General features: G+C 54.6%; 8 protein-coding genes across 8 annotated transcripts; 3 read left to right on the plus strand and 5 right to left on the minus strand.

Moving 5' to 3' along the window:
• Window positions 1-424: 424 nt before the first annotated feature.
• Window positions 425-2,494, minus strand: GMORB2_3589 (Rab guanine nucleotide exchange factor SEC2; the record flags this gene model as incomplete). The annotated part of the gene is made up of 1 exon (XM_035465565.1): window positions 425-2,494. One exon carries the CDS (start codon window positions 2,492-2,494, stop codon window positions 425-427), a length of 2,070 nt encoding a protein of 689 aa, XP_035318553.1.
• Window positions 2,495-3,814: 1,320 nt separating this feature from the next.
• Window positions 3,815-8,002, minus strand: GMORB2_3590 (uncharacterized protein; the record flags this gene model as incomplete). Its single annotated transcript, XM_035465566.1, has 3 exons — window positions 3,815-4,520; window positions 4,899-6,095; window positions 7,896-8,002. The coding sequence occupies 3 exons, from the start codon at window positions 8,000-8,002 to the stop codon at window positions 3,815-3,817; spliced, it is 2,010 nt and encodes a 669-aa protein (XP_035318554.1).
• A 43-nt stretch (window positions 8,003-8,045) lies between these two features.
• GMORB2_3591 (uncharacterized protein) lies at window positions 8,046-10,987 on the minus strand (the record flags this gene model as incomplete). The annotated part of the gene is made up of 4 exons (XM_035465567.1): window positions 8,046-8,309; window positions 8,756-10,083; window positions 10,234-10,874; window positions 10,962-10,987. The coding sequence occupies 4 exons, from the start codon at window positions 10,985-10,987 to the stop codon at window positions 8,046-8,048; spliced, it is 2,259 nt and encodes a 752-aa protein (XP_035318555.1).
• A 1,662-nt stretch (window positions 10,988-12,649) lies between these two features.
• Window positions 12,650-13,822, plus strand: GMORB2_3592 (syntaxin 5; the record flags this gene model as incomplete). The annotated part of the gene is made up of 3 exons (XM_035465568.1): window positions 12,650-12,887; window positions 12,966-13,692; window positions 13,798-13,822. The coding sequence occupies 3 exons, from the start codon at window positions 12,650-12,652 to the stop codon at window positions 13,820-13,822; spliced, it is 990 nt and encodes a 329-aa protein (XP_035318556.1).
• An 824-nt stretch (window positions 13,823-14,646) lies between these two features.
• GMORB2_3593 (glycerol 2-dehydrogenase (NADP+)) lies at window positions 14,647-15,889 on the plus strand (the record flags this gene model as incomplete). The annotated part of the gene is made up of 5 exons (XM_035465569.1): window positions 14,647-14,704; window positions 14,795-15,088; window positions 15,168-15,301; window positions 15,379-15,625; window positions 15,693-15,889. The coding sequence occupies 5 exons, from the start codon at window positions 14,647-14,649 to the stop codon at window positions 15,887-15,889; spliced, it is 930 nt and encodes a 309-aa protein (XP_035318557.1).
• A 164-nt stretch (window positions 15,890-16,053) lies between these two features.
• On the minus strand, window positions 16,054-17,450 carry GMORB2_3594 (L-iditol 2-dehydrogenase; the record flags this gene model as incomplete). The annotated part of the gene is made up of 4 exons (XM_035465570.1): window positions 16,054-16,353; window positions 16,444-16,852; window positions 16,959-17,335; window positions 17,391-17,450. 4 exons carry the CDS (start codon window positions 17,448-17,450, stop codon window positions 16,054-16,056), a joined length of 1,146 nt encoding a protein of 381 aa, XP_035318558.1.
• A 520-nt stretch (window positions 17,451-17,970) lies between these two features.
• On the plus strand, window positions 17,971-18,835 carry GMORB2_3595 (2-dehydro-3-deoxy-D-gluconate 5-dehydrogenase; the record flags this gene model as incomplete). Its single annotated transcript, XM_035465571.1, has 2 exons — window positions 17,971-18,090; window positions 18,176-18,835. The coding sequence occupies 2 exons, from the start codon at window positions 17,971-17,973 to the stop codon at window positions 18,833-18,835; spliced, it is 780 nt and encodes a 259-aa protein (XP_035318559.1).
• A 169-nt stretch (window positions 18,836-19,004) lies between these two features.
• On the minus strand, window positions 19,005-19,602 carry GMORB2_3596 (glucosamine-phosphate N-acetyltransferase; the record flags this gene model as incomplete). Its single annotated transcript, XM_035465572.1, has 2 exons — window positions 19,005-19,245; window positions 19,319-19,602. The coding sequence occupies 2 exons, from the start codon at window positions 19,600-19,602 to the stop codon at window positions 19,005-19,007; spliced, it is 525 nt and encodes a 174-aa protein (XP_035318560.1).
• Window positions 19,603-20,062: the final 460 nt, after the last annotated feature.

Consider the following 20,062-nt stretch of genomic DNA (forward strand, 5'->3'; position numbering starts at 1 on the left):
TCTAATATTGATGAATTAATGTCGTAATCTATATATTAAAAAGGAAACCAGTTGCATACACATCGTAGGAAAAAGAAGAACCCAGGAGAACAAAAGAGAAAAGAAATAAAGACCCAAGTCCAATGCAAGAAACGCCGCATTTCCATCAAGTTATTATCCCTATGTTTTGTCGATTTGCTTATTCCCGATTCCGTTCCCGAGTCCAAATAGGTTAATCAAACAAAGAAAGAAGAGAGAAGGAAAGAAGAGACCAGAATTAAAAGGATGGAAACAAAACAAAACAAAATCTTCCGTGATAAGAATGAAGATGGAGTGCCATTGACCAAGGGCAGAAGGTGGTGGTGCCATCATAGTCGCAGGTCCCATTGCGGGTACTGGTAAGGTCCGGATGAGGGTCACTGTCGTTAGGCAGAACGAGACCACATCAGACCGGTGGCGACGTCTCATCACCCGTCTGTGCAGGAGGCGTAGATGGCTTCTCTATAATGGGAAGCACAACGGGAGACTGCTGCTCTTCCGTCGCCTTCTCTTCCGTCGCCTTCTCTTCCGTCGGGGGTGGTAACGATGAATCAACATCCGCCGATGGCACAGCCTGCTCTTCTGCCTCGGGCTCGGACACGACAACGTCGGCTGCGCCGTGACCCTGTTCCGTCGACGGCTCATGTGGTAGCTGGAGCTTGACTGGTTCGCGTACTGGTTCCTCTTGACTAGGTCGAGGGCACCGGTCGGTATCCGCCACCGCCGCATGGGCCTGACTGCAGGGCACCACACCGCCTCCGATGCGTGCCCAGAACATTTGCTCGCGCAGACGCACGCTCTCCTCCCACGCCGCCCTCTCCTGGTCGTCGTCCTCTGCGCGCCAATGACCATCCTTGACCATACGCAGAAAGCTAAGGAAGTCGCACGTCGACCGTACTCGCCCGAGACAGTATCCGCACAGGGGGTACCTCTGGACCGAATCCTGTTCGCTCGTGCGGAAGCGGTGGTTGCGCAGGTACTGGGGCTCTTTCCTGGACTCGCCGCACAGAGAGCAGGTATTGTACTGCGGCTTGGTAATGTTCATGAGGAAAGAGTTGCCCGAGTGCACCACCAGCGGGTCGACGACAAACGACCCATCAGTCATCGAGTTGATCACAGACCGACGGGCCAGCCACGAGAGACCCGGGGCAGCGTCCAGGCGTAGTGTCGGCTCAATGTCTTCCGTCAGGACACGCTTGAAGAACTTGGTGTCCTTGAGGCTCGTCAGGGCTGCCGTCGATGACGGTGAGCTCGCGCTGTATACCGACGCAGGCCTGTTGGGTGACTGCGGTGCACTGTGTGTCGTGGCCTGGCCAACGCCGAGCGAACCAGTCGATCCGTTGGAGGCGTGTGTGGCGGACTGGGTGCTGTTGGTGAGACCCAGGGAAGGAAGGCTGAGGCCTGCCGTCAACGATCCCGACGAGACCCGGCTCCCCGGGAGGCCGCGAGAGAGCCTGGCGAGGGCGAGGAAGTCGTCGTACGCAGCAAGATCGTTTCGCAATACGGGTTGGATGAGGTGATGGAAGCTTGTGGGATTGGCGGGTGGTATGGCTTCGACGTTGGCCGAGGTCGGGGAGACAAAGGGTGAGAGGAAGCCGTCTTCGTCGCGACCATCGAATCTGGTGATGCCTGGGGACGAAGGGGCCGTCGGGTTCGTCGTCGTCTGATCGTCGCGGTCCGAGGCCATTGTCTCAACGACGAGCTTGAGCTCGGATAGTTGCTGCTGCTGAGACATGAGGAGGCTCTCTGACTCGGCCAGCTGGTTTTTGAGCTGGTCGTTCTTGCGGTTGAGGGCGTCATGTTCGGCCTGGGCCTCCTCCTTGGCACGAATCACCATTCGGTTGGCTTCCTCGAACAGGGCGGTCGTTAGGTTCTCCAGCTCCTGCTCGATCTTCTTCTTGGCTCTCTCCATCTCCTGACGCTTAGCCTTCTCCTCGTCCACCTTGGCCTGCCATGCCTTCTTGTTCGACTCGATGGTACTCCTACGAACCCAGACATCGCCTGAAAGCATCTCCCGCTGGGAAGCGTTACGGCTCTCGAGTTCCCGTATGCGGCTCTTGGCGGCCTCTAATTCGTGACGCGTGGCTGATAGTGTATCGTCTAGATAGGTCTGGTGGTTGATGGCGTTGATGAGCTTCGTGCTGAGCGCTGTCACCTCTTCGTTAATGTCGGGCTCCCTTGAAGGGTTGTTGGGGGAGAGAGCCGGAGACATGGCTCGGCTGCGGGGGTCTGGTAGGGTCGTCATTTCGTCGTCGTCGTTGAAGTCGCTGACGGCAGAAATCCTGCGGCCCTTGGGTAGGGTCGTCATTGACGGGGCCTTGGCGACGGCCCTGTGGTCGAGGGTGTTTGATATCGGTGGAGAAGAAGGGCTGGCGGTGACGGCGACAGAAGGCATGGATCTCGCATGTCGTGCTGACTGGTAATGAGCCCAGCCGGCGACGTGGACGAAGCTGTGCAAAACGTTAGTTACAGTCATGCCCGTCGACTCTATATTGCTGCGGCGCAGGGCAGTTTCGTGTGCGCGAACATTGTGGGAGGTGTAGGATTGAATTTGAAAGTCGTATCCGCCGCACTGCCACGCAACGAGTTCTCGGTTGGTAGGACGGGCAATGAGATTGGGGCGAGTCAAAAATGACGATGATGCTAGGGAAACCAAGGGGAGAGATGGAGAGGGCTGGCTTATGGCTGTCGAGACATTTGGATGTCTGAGACAGGGTGATGGGGGATTAAAAACGTACGAATCCATATTGACGATATGGGACTGGCAAGGGCCATTCAGCTGGGACCAGCCCTGGAAGCGGGAATATATTCAGTTATCGTCAGGTCGATGATTCTGGTGTGCGTTTGTGTATGTATCGCCCGCAGGCTTATCGACGCCCAAATGAAGGGGTGGTGTGTGGTGTGTGGCTGGACTTCGTTATTGGGACAATCAATCCGCCGAGGGAGTTGTTCTGCCTTGTCGCTTGTTTCAGCGCGTGCACGGGAGAAATTACCGTCGAAAGGGGGGAGTGATTTTTTTTTTTTTGCCCCCTTCGTTTCGATTGATTGATGACTCTCAGAGAATGAGAGGGAAGAAGAAGAAGAGGCAAACAGACCAAAGTTTGGTTTGGTTTTGGTGGCGGTCCCCGCGACGGGCGGCAAGCACGACAGACCCAGACCCCGAGTCAAGGAAGGTGCGTACCTATACGAGTAATGTGGTACGCCTTCCCCTCCCAAGTTTGTGCAGGTGAGTTTGCCAGCAGGTGCAGGCAAAGCCGCAGGTGCAACTAGGCAAAAGGCAGGTGATCCAATACGGCGCCGCGTATGATGGTGTGGAGACGCAGATGATTACCTGATTAGGTTTGGCGTTGGTGCTCCCGCCAGGTACGAGAACAGGGTGCGCTAAGTGTTTACAGCAACTTGGCTGCTCATTTATTACCTCATAGCCTCGTACCAGCGCGAAAAGCTGTAAATGTACGTATATAGGTACTCGTACTCATACACTTTTACAGACGAACGGAGTCGATAGTGCTGGTTGTCAGGTGACCCGAGACATGGGTCACGTCATACGTTTAATGTCAAATCACATGATTAATCTTGGAACTAATATTGCTTCGGGTTATTGTAATATTTTCAAGATCTTACAAAAATAAAATATAGTTGTCATAAAGTCGGAATATATGATGGGGAAGCGTGCATACTATATTCGCTTGGCAAAAAACAACGACAAGCCGACCAAAGGCATACAATACCAGACCAATCTATGGGTAAATAAGTCATGGAAAGGAAAATAAAAGGATAGGAAGAGAATGAAATCTCAATCGTCCCAATATGTAAATTCTGCATCGCTATACGGATTCCACTCTTGACCTGGATAACTTGTCGCCGACATTTTGGGCTTGTCAGCATCAGGATCGTAATAGATCTTCTCCTCCTGACTACTAAGACGCATCGTGCGCATGCGCGCTCCAGCCGTATCCTCGAGTTCGTATTGACCCGTTGACGATTCAGGCTTGCTGTACTCCGGTTTCGGCTTCTGCTCCATCTGAGAAGCGACACTGGAAGCGGTAAGGATACCGGCAGCAGTAGCAGAACGAGCCATGTCGTCGTCGCCGTCACTGTCGCTGTCAGACGATGACATAGCTGCATCATTCCTAGCCTTGCCAGTGTCTGCTGCACCCTGTGGCAATCGCGGCGTTGCATCGTACAGATCATCATGGTCTGGCGTCTTGGCCGTCACATCAACGCTCAGGACCCTGGCTTTGTCCTTTCCCTTCTCCGGGACATTCGTATCATCTGGGTCGCCATTGTCCTTCTTCGTGGGGGAGACGTTGTCGCCATCATCAGTCTTGGGTGATACCAAACCCGGGTTGGATGTTTCGCCTTGGCGGCTCGAAATTGACGGTGATGACATAGACGGGGATTGCGTGTCCTTTGCAGTGGTGGCTCTAGACATCTCATCCTGCTGTTCCTTCTGGAGAGAGCTCGATACCATGGAGTTGGAACCCTCTGGAGCAGGAGCACTGGAAACGGCACCATTGGACTTCTCGACCTGCTGCTGCCGCTGCCGCTGCTGCTGCTGCCGCTGCTGCCGCTGGGAAAAGTTCGGCACTGTTTCACGAGTCTCCTCCGGCAGAGAGGTAGTGGGAGCTGCATTGTGGACCTGAGGGACAGGCACTCGCTTAGGAAGCACCCGATGCTGCTGCTCTCCATGTTGTGCCGGCTGCTGGTTTGGTTGCTGTTGGGCTTGTTGTGACTGCCCCTGCTGGTACGGCACAGGCTGCTGCTGCATTTGCTGCTGGTAATACGCCTGTTGCTGCACCTGCTGCTGCATCTGCCACTGCGACGGTCGATACAGCGGTTGGGGGTGATGCATCTGGGGCTGGACTTGCTGTGCCGACCAGACCGGCGCCGGTGTCGCCTGCCATTGAGGTAGATACGATCCTTGCACCGGCACGTGTCCTCCTAGAGCACCGTATAACTGCTGCTGTGGCTGTGGCTGCGGCTGCGGTTGAGGTTGGTGATACTGTCCCGAGGCCATTCCGTGTTGCGGTGGAGGCATCTGATGCGCTTGGGGTAGCGAGGCCTGCTGAGGGCGATGGCCAGGCATCATCCAATGGGGATGGTGGTGGGCTGGCTGGTGCTGTTGGGCTGGCTGTTGGGGAGCTGGAGTCGCGGCGGATCCCGCCGACTCGTCCGCTTGCTTGGACGGTCTCTTCAGAGCACTTAGAAACTTGTCACTGGACAGACGATTTTTGGAGTGGTTCGACAGCGCAGGCTGCGGTTCGGCAGGCTTATCCTTGTCGGCCTTTATATTAGGTGCCCACTGACTAGACAGGCGATTCCGCCAACCTTTCAACCGCGATGAAGTCTCTGGTGTGAGATGGCCTTGTGCGGCAGTCCCGGGGGTAGAAGGAGGCCCTTGGCCTGTTCCTGGTGCCTGATAATAATAGAGCTGGACATACTGGGCAGGCTGCGGGTGCTGCGGGGAAGGTCGTGTCTGCGATACCGCATAGGCGGGGTTGTACGGTTGATAAACCTGTGGCTGGACCATAGGTTGACCCTGGCTCTGTCCCTGTAGCCGGGGAGAATTCATGGGCTGTTGGTTTGGTTGCAGCCATGCATTTTGATCACTCTGCCATTCTAAGCGCGAACTTGCTCCAGCTGGTTGCAGAGGTGGAGCAACATTGCCATTGGGAGGGTATGCCTGTTGCTGCACTTGCTGCCGCTGGTAAGGCGCAAGGGGGAGCACAGATGGAGGGTTGACCTGCGAAGCACAAATCTGGCTTTGGTTAGGCGACGAGCTGACTGATGAGCCAATCTTTGACGGGGACGAGGACCCGTTGAAGTTCAATGGAGGCGGGGGAGACGAAGTGTCCTGCGTCATGCGAGATAGGGCAGGGGAAGGTGAGGATAGAAGACTGTCGGCTTCGCCACCCGCACCTGCTTGGGGTCCCTGTTGCTGCTGCATTTGCTGCTTCTGATCCTGGTGCAGCTGTTGCTCGGGACGCGCAGCCTCGAATGTCGGCGATGGAGATACGGAGGCCGCACGTGTGAAGCAGGGATTGGGCATAAGGCTTGCGACGCCGACGGCACTCCTGTTGTGTTCTGAAGCCACAGGCCCAGCAGGACCCATAGGCTGAGGGGAGGGTGATTCGTGGCCAGCCGGTGTGTACTGTTGTTGCCCAAGAGGCGACGGTCGTAGTGTTTGTGCCTGTGGCTGCACGGGAGGGTCCAAAACGACAGGAGGGGGTGATATATCAACAGCTGATTGTTGTTCGCCTTGGTCGTCCTGCCTCGCTCTAGATGATGATTTCTCCCGCGTAAAGTTGGTGATGATGCCCGCCAGAGAGCTCCGTCTCCTACCCCTACCTCTCAATTCCGAAGACTCTGGACCGCCGCCATCATTCGTCATCGCCGGCGGCGGCACCATATCGAGAGAGCTAGACGACTTGCCTCGCGCGTGGTGGAACACAGAGGACGGTTCCGGTGACACCTGGCCACTACCAGACGACGACCGCGGCGTCCCGGATTTCTGGGGCCCGCCGCCGCCGCTGCCGAATTTGCCAGCCCAACCTGTTGCTTTGTCCGTGAAGCCGGACAAGCGTCTCTTCGCATGTCTAAACTCCCCTGCACTGCCAGGGCGCTGTCTGCCTTGTTCCGCCCAGGGGGACGGCGGGGCACCGCCTGGTATGAACCGGTGCTGCACAGAGGCTGCCTTGGTAGAAGCGGCGAGGAAGATGGACTGTTTCTTTGCATGAGCGGGCACACCAGCAGCAGTAACAGGTGGAGGTTCCGGTCGGCGTTCGCTCGAGCTAGCTCTAATGCGGTTACCTAAACCACGGAAAATACCAGATACTTTTTTCCTCTCATGTATGTCTTCTTGGTGATCTGTGGCGACAGGTAGTTGTGTGTGTGCTCGTGCCCCCAGAGGTTGCTGGTGACCTGAAGGCGCCGATCGTAGAGGTTCGAGGTGTCGTCCGGGGGTAGCAGAGTTCCCATTCGGCGTTGGCCACGCTATCGGTTGCGGGGGAGGTGCGACGGGCGATGTCGAGATGGGAAACCCAGTCTCTTTGTCGTAGTCGTAACCACTTGGTGGCGATACGGATGAGTTGGTGTTTCCTGTGCCAGGACGTCTCCTGGCCTGGTGGAGCGGTTCAGCCAAATGGCTCTCCTCGAGTTGCCATCCCGACGGCAGGGCAATATGGCGAGGTATCGTGGTCTGTAGCTGCTGCAGTTGTTGCGGCTGTAGTGATTGTTGTCCTTGTAGAGATGGTTGCTGGCACTGCTGCTGCTGCTGCGGCTGCTGCGGCGGCTGCTGCTGGTAGTGATAGACGTTGTTGTTGCCCCCCAAACGGTTATCTTCTTGCACCAGCGAGGATCTATTTGTCTGTTCGGTGCTGCCAGCCGAGGTCGGTGATCCAAAAGATTCTACCTCCTCGGCCGTTGGTTGAAGAACCGTGGGGCTCGCGCTGCATTGTTGTGTCACCACATTCAATTCGTTTTTTTCGGTGAGTGTATCGAATTTCGGGAGTCCAAATGACGTGCTCCTCTGGATGGGCGGGAGACCACGAAACGACGTGATGCGCTGGGGCTGAGACGACTGCTGTTGCTGCTGCTGCGACGACATCGTGATGGTGGCTGCTGCCTCTGTGGCGGTGCTGTCAGCAGCTGCAGTCCGCGTAATGGATATCGCCTTCGTCGTCGTTGTCAATGCGTTGCTTGCTGCTCCTGCTACTGCTGGCCCCATGGGGATAGAGATGTGGAGGAGGCTGACGGTGGTCGTGGTGGTTGTAGTAATAGTGGTGCGCGTTTTGGTGTGGGATCGGGGTGGTGGGTGGGTATCTATGTGCCTTACTGTGCCCGGTCGGTCAATGGTTGCGACGGCGGAGACATACCCCGGTCGCCCGGTAATATTAACCCTCGTATCCGTCCGCCACGTTGATTTGTCCGTTGGTTCTGTAGCTACAGCCGTGCTGACGCGCTCCAATGCAATTATTGTCATGGCCCGATTGCTTTTATATGTGTATATGTACTTTTATTTGCTGTCATGCCACCGTCGTTGGGTCGTAATCGCGGTCACCACCGCGGTCACGGTAGACGTCATAGTCATTATCATTTTCCTGCATCTGCGTTAGCAATGCGCTAGGTTCAACACAATAACGACGGGAGGACAAACCACCGCTCGATGTCGTACGCAGCTTATCGCCAAGACTTAGGGCCCATGACTTGCGTCGACTGGTCTTTTGCTCTCGCTCCTCCTCCTCCTGCTGCTGCTGCTTGAGGGCTTTGTCGTTTGGGCGAGAGCCGTCCTGGTCATAATGCAGAAAATAATTAACATCCAGAACAAGAAATTTTTTAGTCCTTACGGGTCAACAACAAAGGTTCTCCATGGTAATAATGGTGGAAGGGGAAGGGAAAGAACATATAAAGAGAATAGGGGGGGAGCAAAATGCATCATGGAATTCCTATCTCGTACAATCTCCCCTCGAAAGGACCAACCATCAAGGCACAAAGGGGACAAGAAAAAAAGCGAAGGCATGGAGAAGGAAAAGAAGAAGAAGAAGAATGAAGGGGAGCACCGCTTCCAATGATATACATTAATCGGTCATTCCATCCGACACTTCTGCTCCCAAAGGCAAAGGGTAATCGTAGGCGATGTAGGGGGAGAGAACAAACAAAACATAATCCTCTCCGCTCCGAGCAAGGAAGGAGGAAGTGGTAAAGGGCTAGGGAGGAGAAAACATCAGTGAAATACCTTGTCTCCGCGTAGTTTGCTTCTGCCTTTGCTGAAGAGCCCCTTGCCCATCTTCCCAGCAGATTGCATGAACTCTTTGCCCTTGGTACCAATCTGGCCACCAGAGTGTCCGAAAGCATTGCCAGCAACCGCCCCGGCCTGAATCGGGAACCCGGCAAGACGTGAGCGAGCTGAACCGCCTTGGCCGTTGGGCCCTCCGGCAAACTGCTGCCCCATTCCAGGAGACCCCGAGGCCGCAGCAGTGTTGGGAGGCGGTGTTGACCCCGAGTATGAGCCCCCCGCATTGGCATGTTCCGGGAACTCGTCTTTCATGGCGGTGATCCAGTCGTGCAGGCCTGATTCCATCTGCCAAAAGGCATCGCGTGTCTCAGAAAACTTGGCTATGCGCTCGGCTGGTGTCGTCAGAAACATGATATCGCGGAACGACATGATCTTTTCCTCCTCCTCGACGGCAATACTGAAGTCGGCCGCAGCATCTCCATGCTGCGGGATGGACTCGGGAGTTGGCGTCGTTGGCGAGACGCTGCCTGCCAAAGCTGGACTCGAGAGTTGAGCTCCCGAGGCCAGAACGTCCCTGTCCCGTGTTTCCGATCCTGGAGAAGACGGTTCAGGGATTGACTCCTTCATCGAAAGAGGTTGCCACAGTGAATCATTCTGGATCGCTGGCGATGATGACGGGTCCTCATGGGCTTCTTTGTGTGCCGGAAGTGGTTGGCCCTCGGGGATAATATTGATGGCCGGGGACGTCACACCAAGGGTCTGATCCACAGGTGCTGTGTCACTAGTGGGAGCCGGAGCAGTTGAGACTGGTGACTTGGCAGGTGACCTAGCAGGCCGGACTTCTTCTCCCGCGTCCTCCCACGAGAATTTCCGTCGCAGATCATGGCCTCCAGACGGACTGGTTGAAGATTCAGCGACCGCTGGCGTTAGACTCCTTGGACTGGTGGAAGTGGGCGCTTTCTCAGGTACATTCCCAAATTCGCCAGTGGGCCTCGTCTGCAACGTAGAGGTCTCGCCAGCATCTGCCCAGTAGTCATCGTAGCCACTTAAGCTGTAGCTGCTCTCGCGGTGCGTGGCTGGTGGTAGGCCACCCTGCGATGTCCGCTTACCCGCCGATGTGTCGCTGGCACTAAGACCGGCTGGGGTCAAGGTTCGCATGATCTCCTGGCTGAGAACATCGCTCTCCTTAAGAGGGGACGAATTGGTGGTCTCTAGTGTCGTCTGCCTCTGCAGCGGTTCGGGCTCGTAGGAGGAGGGCGATTGTTCGGGCTTCTTGGGTTGAAGAGGCTCGGTCGGTGTGACGTCTGGGTTGAGAGACTGCCACGGACCTGGCACAGAAGCTCCCTCTTTGGTGAGCTCGACCGGAGGGGCCACAGTCCGAGGTTCATGTGGACTGGGTGTCCTCAGCGCAGGGAGTTTCCGTGGATCAGCTGCCAGCATCCGTTGGCCTCGGGTATCTCCGCCAGAGCTAGGCGCACTCTGCAACTCGGTCACAGTCTTCTGAGAGTCACTAGCCGGGATGGTAGGAGAAGACTGCGGCAACTCGTCCTGAAACGTAGACCCACTTCCGACGGGCTTGTTCTGGGTACCAGAGTTACCAAGAAAAAAGTCGGGGCCGAAACCAGACATGCGAGTGACATCGGGGAGCTGGGGGCTCTTAGACGTTCGCCTAGACGCGCGAATGGAATCTTGCTGCTTCTGTGAAAACCCGCCGTCAGCACCAGCCACGGGCCCGTTCTGGTCAGCATAGCCAGCCTGCTGAGCCAGCGGTGCGTCGATCTTGACCGGGTCAACGTTGTCGGGGGCCGGTTGGGTGACTTTCTCGGAGATGCTGGGCACCCTGGAACCCGAATCCCAAGTGCGAGTCGAGGTGGACGATGCGACAATGGGGCTTGCACGGCCGGATCCAGGAACTCGGGACTCTGAGGGCAAGCGATGGGCCGCGGCAGGTCGGGGAGCTTGGGCCGTTGCGGCGGGAGGCGGTGATTCAGGCTCGTCCTCGTCAGATTCTGGCGATCCCCAGTCGTCGCCATCGTAATTCTGAACCTTTGCCTCGACCCATTTTCGCGTCTTCGTCCGGTTCACGTTCACCTGGTACGTAGACGTAGCGGGAGAGCCACTGCATTCAGATGTGCCTTGTCAGTATCATCACTGCGCTATGTAGCGGTCAAAGGGGGGAGGGCGGGTAATGGTTTGTGCTGCTCACCTCGCAGAGGGACCTCGGCCAGACATTTTGAAGAATCGGTGGCGACGATGGCAAGGAAGATCATAGGGACGTGAGCCCTTTCTCCTCTAGATTGTCGAGAAAAATAGAACAGAGAGTTCGTTGGCGGTTCAAAGAGGATGTGGAGATGTGAAGCCGGGTGTCTTTGCGACAGGATCAGCGCTTGGAGCCGAAACCTGGTTGGTTTTCCGCCCGGAGACAGCGGCAAAGACGAAGAAACCAAGCTCTCAGAGCAGTACTCCGTAATAATGACAGATAATGATAGCAATAACGGGATGCAATGGGGTAAGGAGGGAAGAGCAAAATAGGTATGACGCGCACAGGAAAATAGGAGGCGATTAAGGCACAGAACGGTAATGGTGATGGTAGATCGAGACGAGAGATGATCTTTGGGCTTTGGGCACGCGGCCACTAACGAGTAACGCACCACCACTACCACCACCACCACTTCTGAGAAATAATTTCCTAAATGCAGCAGGAGCTACCTGGCTAGTTATTTTGGGGGGGGCAACTGGAGCAACTGGTTTAACAGGGGCAGTGACGTACTCTGTATTTTACCAGCAGACTTGCGTGGATGAGGTACTTTAGTGAGCTACATCCTTGTTAGCATGATGTAATCGTCTGAGGAGGGCGGCAGGGCAGGTGGCAAGGATTCTCATTCCCTGTCCCTCGAAAGCGTCAACTTGGTAACAGCGCGCGTCGCGTGACAGCGTGGCGCAGCTTCCCAATTTACCGGCATCCCGAGAGACAGAAGGATTGGAGAATACATATATCTACTCAATTTCATGGCCTTTGGGTAATACTTTATGTATCAAATATCGTATACCCGTAATGTGGTTTTTATTCCACTCGATTGCACAGTGGCAACTCATAGTATTTCTTGTACTAACAAGGGCATTGAAATGGTTACACGAGTATGTAACAATAATATTGTACAGAACCCAACATGAGCTCATTCCTGTCTAAAGCGCTACCATCATCACCATGCGTCTGCCTCGTAATACCTGTAATACAGTGGATACTAATAACGCCGCGGTGCATAATACAGCGACGCCACATGTGGCTGCTCCAATTTTATCCCAAACGGCCTGCGCTGTAATGAGACTCCAAGGGACTCCTCTGAAGTGTAGCTAGGCCCTGCCCGGAAGAAGGCTAAGGCTAGGCTGCTACGGAGTACAGGTTACATATGTAACATATACGGAGTACGAGTACATACCTAATGTCTGTTGGCCGAAAGAACCACGTTTGCGATCTCATCCATCATCCATCCCCTTTGAGCCGCATCTCGACTTTCCCAACCATCACCCTACATCACCCACCCGCCAACCGAACCGACTCTTCACCTCTACGATACCGATAACAAACGACTAATCAACGCCAGGGATCCGATCCATTCCACCAATCTCTCGTTTTCCCCCATCCAGGTGTCCTTTCCCACCCCGCGTTGCCCATCAACCACCCCTGGATTGTACTGTTCTGCTTTGACGCTCATCTTTGAATCGACCTTGGGGAGCAGAGAATTCCGACACAGTTGCCGCCTACATACGACGACATCTGCGGCAGCCATACTCTCCTCAATTCCCTCTCAATATACCGAATAATTAGCGCTGGTCGCATCTCTCATTCGTCTCCCTCGAACACCCCACACACACACACACAACACCACAATAATGGCAGTCGCATCGATACAAGATCGCACGTCCGAGTTCCGGTCGGTGCTCGCGCAGGCCCAGCGTCGACAGAACACGGGCAAGGGGGGCGCGCAGAAGCGCTCGCTTTTAACGGACTCCCAAAAGGCGGCAGCCAACGGGGATGGACGGCCACGACGATCCGACTTTGCTCGCCAGGCGGCCGAGATTGGAAGGGGGATCTCTGCAACGATGGGCAAGTTGGAGAAGCTGGCGCAGTGTAAGCCTACCAGAGAAGTCGATGGTGTCTTTTGTTCTCCACACAAATAGACGAACTAACGAGAGGCACCTTCCCTAGTGGCCAAGCGACGAACCATGTTTGACGATCGACCAGTCGAGATCAACGAGCTCACCTTTGTCATCAAGCAGGACCTGTCGGCGCTGAACCAACAGATTGGAGGCCTGCAGGCCCTGACGCGGCAGCAGCAGCGCCCCGGTGCCGACCAGGAGAGCGAGCACAACAAGAACGTTGTCTACATGCTGCAAGGCAAGCTGACGGACGTGTCAGTCAACTTCAAGGATGTCCTCGAGGAGCGCACTAAGAACATCCAGGCATCGCGTTCTCGCACCGAGAACTTCGTCTCGTCCGTGTCTCAGCATGCCCAGCCCACGATCCAGCAGTCCGCCTCTCCGCTCTACGGCACCCCTAACAGGGCGTCGCCAGCCCTCGGAAGAGGCGCGGGGGGTGCAAGCGGCGGAGACACACTCTCCCTTGAGCCCGTGAGTGACCAGCAGATGCTCCTCATGGAAGAGGCTCAGGCTCCCTCCAATTCTTATATCCAGCAGAGAGGTGAGGCCATTGAGGCCATTGAGAACACCATCTCTGAACTCGGAAGCATCTTTGGCCAGCTGGCTACCATGGTGACGGAGCAGAGCGAGATGATTCAGCGCATCGATGCCAACACCGAGGACATCGTTGACAATGTCGACGGCGCGCAGAGGGAGCTGCTCAAGTACTGGTCTCGTGTGTCGAGTAACCGGTGGCTCATTGCCAAGATGTTTGGCGTCTTGATGATTTTCTTTCTGTATGTTTCTCTCTGCCAGTCACTCACACAAAGCGCCTTACTCCCTCTTTCTCCTCTTTTTCTTCTATTTCGAATCTTGGCGCCTGTTGCTAACTCATTTTTCAGACTCTGGGTCCTCGTCTCTGGATAGACCGGGCAAAACACACAAGATACACATGCGGAGTAAAAGGAGAGGAATGTGGACATGGGATACTCCATGTTTACTATAATGCTGAAACCAGATATCATGGGAAGACAACGATCGTTTTATATTTCTTTGAGACTATATCTTGTCGTCATGTATGTATAACCTTTTTTTGCCGCCTGGATTGGCCAACAGCAGGAGGATCAAGACTTGGCTGTGTAAGGGAGAAGGCATTCTAGATGTTAATTTATTCTTTCTTCTCGTTTTTCTTCTTTCTTCTACCCAAGGCTCCAACAGATTCTTGATAGAGACCTAATATTTCGAATAAGAGATACTCGGCCTGGGTATATAACACTCCACACTGGACTGAACACTTTCTGGGCTCGTCCCTATGCTAGCAGCCACGCAGTACTAACAATTACCACTATTGCCTTTTCTCCATTTGTGTCAACAAAGCATCTGCACAGGGCCGAGTATATCTAAGGTCAGCTCAAGGTCTTCCAGAGCAGGCATGTAGCGCCGAAGATCACAGGTGAGGGGCCATGTTCCACTTTGGGACTTGGTTCGGCGTGATTTCTCCTTGGTCATCGACGTGCCCCCCCCCCCCCCCCCGCTTCTATTTTCCCGTCAGTACCTAGCCCGAGTTCCGAGAGTGTGTAAGGGGATCGGGGTAGGTAGCTCAGGAGGATATCAATATTTAAGAAGTTATGTCTTGTTTTGTTTTCTTTCATTCTGCTACTAGATCTACACTACCCTCCTTTTTTCCTCTTTCCCAACTGCACAAACGTTGGGTATATACGTACTATTATCTCACCTACAGCACTTACACAATGGCCGACAAGACGTTCAAGCTTAACAATGGCGCCGACATCCCAGCCTTTGGCCTAGGTATGCGCAATCGGATAAGACAACAGGGAACGGGGAAATGGAAAATAAAGGAAGAGGAATGAATTGCAAAGACTGACAGCGGAACCACAGGAACCTGGCAGGGCGAGCCTGGAAAAGTCAGGACTGCCGTCTCCCACGCCCTCAAGAATGGCTACAGACTCATAGACTGCGCCTACTGCTACGGAAACGAGGAGGAGGTGGGACAGGGTCTTGTCGATGCGTTTACATCAGGCGTCAAGCGTGAGGACGTCTTCGTCATGACCAAGGTCTGGGCCACGTACAACTCCCGCGTCGAGCTAGGGCTGGACAAGAGCCTCAAAGCTCTGGGGCTGGACTATGTCGACTTGTTCCTCGTCCACTGGCCTCTGTTGTTAAACCCGGAGGGTATGTTCCATCGTTTTCCCCTCGTTTGGACAGAAGAGCTGCACGAGTTTTGAGACAACCCGACTGACTGGGTTGAAAGGCAACGACGATCGTTTCCCCAAGCTACCCGATGGTTCGCGCGACATTGTTCACGGATGGGATCACCGTGAAGCATGGAAACAGATGGAGGCTCTGGTTGCCACGGGAAAGGTCAGGGGAATCGGTGTCTGCAACGTATGTTCCATGTCTTTCTCTTACGCATACTCCATCTGCTGCCCCTGCTGTACCCAAAAGTGCTAATATCGAAACAGTACAGCCAAAAGTACCTCGAGGAACTCCTCCCTGTCGCCAAGGTCGTCCCAGCCATCAACCAGATCGAGAACCACCCGGCCCTCCCCCAGACCGAAATCGTCGATACCTGCAAGGCCAATGGCATCCACATTGTCGCTTACAGTCCACTCGGAAGCACAGGGAGCCCGCTGCAAACGGCTGAGCCCGTGGTCAAGGTGGCCGAGAAGAAGGGTGCTACTCCCGTACAGATTTTACTGAGCTATCACGGTAAGTGTTCCGCCCTCGTCATTTTCAATGATGCTTTACAAGGGAATGAGAAAATAACGCCTAGTAGTTTCTCGTGGTCAGACTGTGCTTGCCAAGTCTGTCAACCCCGACCGCATCATTGCCAACAAGGACATCATCGACCTCGATACCTCGGACCTCAATGTGCTGGATGACTACTCGAATGATCTGGCGAGGAAGAAGGAGTTGAAGCGTTACGTGTATCCTCCGTTTGGCATCAACTTTGGATTCCCGGATAAGCAGTAGGTACAACGACGAGAAAAAAAGGAAGTCTAGGGATGCGAATAGATATACATCAATGTTGTGGAACCCGACCTCATCGAGATATACAGTAGCAGCGGTAGAATTTGGCACACATATTTTGATCTTCTTCTCGTCATTGATACATTCTAAAGTTCTATCCACTACTACTATGACATGTCAACCACCACCTTGATAACCAACTTCCCATCATGATCCTTAACCTGTCCAGCCGTGGTAAACGCATCATGAATCTTATCCATTCCCTTGAACCTCTGGGTGACGAGCTTGGTCAGATCGGGCAGGGCAGCAGGTGGGTCAGAAAGCATCTTGATGGCGGGGGCGTAGGTGTTTGCGTAGCGGAAGACGCCCACGAGATCGACTTCGCGGAGGGCAGCAGCTGACATGGGCAGCGTGAGAATGGGCGTTCCCATGCCGATAATCATGATCTTCCCTCCAGGCTTGGCAGACTGTTTTCTTCTGCGTCAGCTTTCTGCGCGCCTTTTTTGTTTCCTTTCTCAGGACTCTCAATCGTTGAGAAGTGGTGGGACTGAACTTACATAGATGGAGGCCTGGAGACAAGTCTCGACACCAGTACACTCATACACGGCTGTTAGCTCGCCCACAGGCTCCCCATTTACCTTGGTGGCCTTGATAGAGTCGGCCACAGTCTGAGCATACTCGAGCTTATCCTCGATAGTCTGGGGACGGCCCATGGGCACCACCACGGCAGCGTCAGCAAAGCCGTTTGCCACGGCGAAGTCCACGCGGTCCTTTTGAATGTCGGCGATGACGACCGTCTTGGCACCCGCAGCCTTGCACACTGCTCCGGCGAGAAGGCCGACCGCGCCGGCGCCAAAGACGAGAACTGTCGAGTCGGCGGGGAGATTGGCACGGTCGCGGGCGTGCATAGCCACGGAGAGAGGTTCGATCAGGGCACCTAGATCGAGGGAAATAGAGGGGGGAAGCCTAGGTGTTTTTGCTTTCTGTTAGCCATCTTCTCTGCCTCTATATTTTTACCTCTGCCTCTTTCATCTCTCGCAGATATCCTCTCTCCCCCTGAGTGTGTCCTTACTTGTGGCACCACTTGGCAGGATGATTGATGCGCTCCTGTAGCGTCCCCTGGAAATGAGGGAACGCCTTGGCCGAGCTGCGGAACCTCATAGATCGACAGATGTTATAGCGCCCCTTGAGACAGTACTCGCACTCCTCGCAGGGGACACCGACTTCGAGGGCTACGCGGTCACCGGGGGCGAAGGATGACGGGGCAACGTTGCTGCCCACGGAGACGACGGTGCCGCTCGACTCGTGACCTAGGGTCAGGGGTTCGCGCACAATGATGTCCCCGTTACGGTAGTGGTTGTAGTAGTGGAGGTCTGAGCCACAGAGGCCGGTGGACTGGACGGCTACTTGGATCTCATCGCTTGCCGGTGCGGCGAGGTCTCTGTCTTGCTGCTCCGGGTCAGAAATGTCTTGAAAGAATCGTGGGTGAGCACACACAGCGTACCAGACGGAGATCCCTGATGCCGTTGAGAACAGAAGCTTTGACTTGTGTAGCTGAGGCCATGATGTCTGGTGAGAGGAAGGGAGGCAATGTGGTGATGATGATGATGATGCAAAGGTGGGATGATTTGAGGGGGGAAGGGGGGGGAAGTTGCGTGGGTGAGTTACGAACGAAAGGAAAAATGAATCTCAAATTGGTTTTTTTGTCTCTCTCCCCGCTTCTCAAAATTCAAGACCTGTTATCCGAAATTTACAGGATTTAAATTAATCTGGTGCCTTGTGCTGCTGGAGTTTTCCGATCCCATGACGGAAACGCAGACGAACCCCTCGTGTGAATTGTCGCCGAAAGTTACTAGAATAGGAAATAATCGGCTATCTACGTGGTGTTAGTCGCTCACGGCGCATCATCGTGGGGCCAAGAGGAAGAGAGCTCCCTCTGTCACTCCACATTGTCAGGATTGAAATAGATATCCGTGCACTTGCACTGTCTTTTTTCTTCCTTCTCCTTGACTAGTATACTCCTTTCCCCTGCAATCCACTCCTCTATTTTTCTCTTCAACACAGTCTATTCTCAATAGACCACCATGTCTTCCCTCTTTTCCCTCCAAGGCCACACGGCTCTCGTCACCGGCGGCACGCGGGGTATTGGCCAAGCCGTAGCTCTAGGTCTGGCCGAGGCAGGCGCCGACATCATTTTCATCCAAGTAAGTTCCCCTCGTCCTAGATCTTTCTTTCCCGGTGCCATATATGCTTGCGTACAACATGTAAATGAAGCTAACGCGACGGCAGAGAGACAGCTCCAACACAGAGACAAAGACCGCCGTAGAGAAACTCGGACGCAAAGCGTGGATCTACACGGCCGAGCTGTCTTCCCCGGAGCAAGTGTCGGCCCTGACACCCAAGATCCTGGCCGACGGACACGAGATCCGCATCCTGGTGACGTGCGCGGGCATCCAGCGTCGCCACGCTCCCGAGGCCTTCCCGGACAGCGATTTCAACGAGGTCATCCAGGTCAACCTCAACTCTGTCTTCACCCTGTGCCGCGATGTCGGGGCGCACATGCTCAAGCTGGAACCTTCGCCCGTGACGGGCCGCAAGGGAAGCGTCATCACTTTTGGCTCGCTCATCAGCTTTCAGGGAGGACTCAACGTGCCCGCGTACGCTGCTTCCAAGGGTGCCATTGCCCAACTAACCAAAAGCTTTGCGAATTCCTGGTCGTCGCAGGGCGTCACCGTCAACTGCATCGCCCCCGGATACATTGCTACGGACATGAATGAAGCCCTGCTCAAGGACAAGGACCGTCTCAGGAGCATCTCGGAAAGAATCCCCGCTGGTCGATGGGGTACCCCGGAAGACTTCAAGGGGACTGCCGTCTACCTTGCTGCCAAGGCCGGTGGCTACGTCAGCGGCCACGTTCTCACTGTTGATGGAGGTTGGATGGGCAGGTAAGGGGAAGTTGCCTGCGTTCCAGGACGATACGGTAATCCACCAAAAGAGGAAAATATGAAAGAAGAGAACGTCTTTTAGACCCTCTATGCAATTCGCCCGCCAATCCCGCATGTGTCCTCAATTAAAAACCAGTAATTAAACCAAAGAAAACCCTCTCGCTGCAACATGATCAGGCCTTGGCCTTGGAACCCTCGTAGTAATGGGCCATTTGGAGACCGGCACGACGGAAGCCACACTTGATGTAGAAGCCCTCGTTGGCCTCGCTGCAGTCGAGGATGCTCTTGTAGCAGCCAGCCTTTTCAGCAACGTAGTCGAGGGCCTGGATGAGGCGGAGCCCGAGCTTCTTGCCCTGCTGGTCGCGGGCGACGGCAATGTCTTCGATGTGGCCGACGGCACCAAGGCTGTGGATGCTATTGGGAGGAGAGCTGTGTTAGTTGTGATTATGGGAGAGGAAAGAAAGGCACAGAAAGGATGGCAACATACAACTTGCGCTCAACAATCAGAGCACCGGTAGCAACAATGGGAGTCGACTCGCGCGAGGGGTCCTCAATGACGATGATGTAGTAGCCACCCTGGCTGCGCATGGCCTCAAATTGCCTGGCAAATGCATCCTCGGAGACGTCACCCACGGTAGTCAAGACACGGAGGCAGTCGAGGAAGCCAGTTTCGTAATCGGAGCGGCGGAGGGCACGCAGGCGGTAGCCCTCAGGGAGAACGGCCTGGACCTCGGGAGAGAGGAATTCTTCAGAAAAGAGCTCGGAAGCCATTGAGAGGATTTTGTTTGTGGATATGGGAGATGCGTGAAGGTGGTGAAGGTGATGAAGTTGACTAGAAGAGTGGACGTTATTCTGGAAAAAGAGAAGCACAAAGCTTTCAACATGTATTAAGAAAGAGCGGACAAGAAGACGAATAAACAAAAGGAAAGAGCAAAGCTATTTTTGGTGTTGCCAGGGAGGGGGGCATGACATAAATGAAGCGCACAGGGTCCCCCATCACTATTGACTATCAACTGTCCGGCATTATTTTGGATGCTGTGTCCCCCTAGCGTCAGGGGACTTGGCCTAAGAGGAACTGCTGCGCCCCATGGAGGGGATGGGCTATCAGGGGACAAGGCGCCAATGACAGTTGGTCCGGGTGGTTATTACTACGTATATTATGTAGGGCTCCTAGTGGAAAAGGAATACGATCCCCTAGTCTTGTGCGACGTAGTAATACTCGTAGTGGCTT

Source organism: Geosmithia morbida, assembly GCF_012550715.1.
Source record: "Geosmithia morbida isolate 1262 chromosome Unknown scaffold_19, whole genome shotgun sequence".
Taxonomy (NCBI): domain Eukaryota; kingdom Fungi; phylum Ascomycota; class Sordariomycetes; order Hypocreales; family Bionectriaceae; genus Geosmithia; species Geosmithia morbida.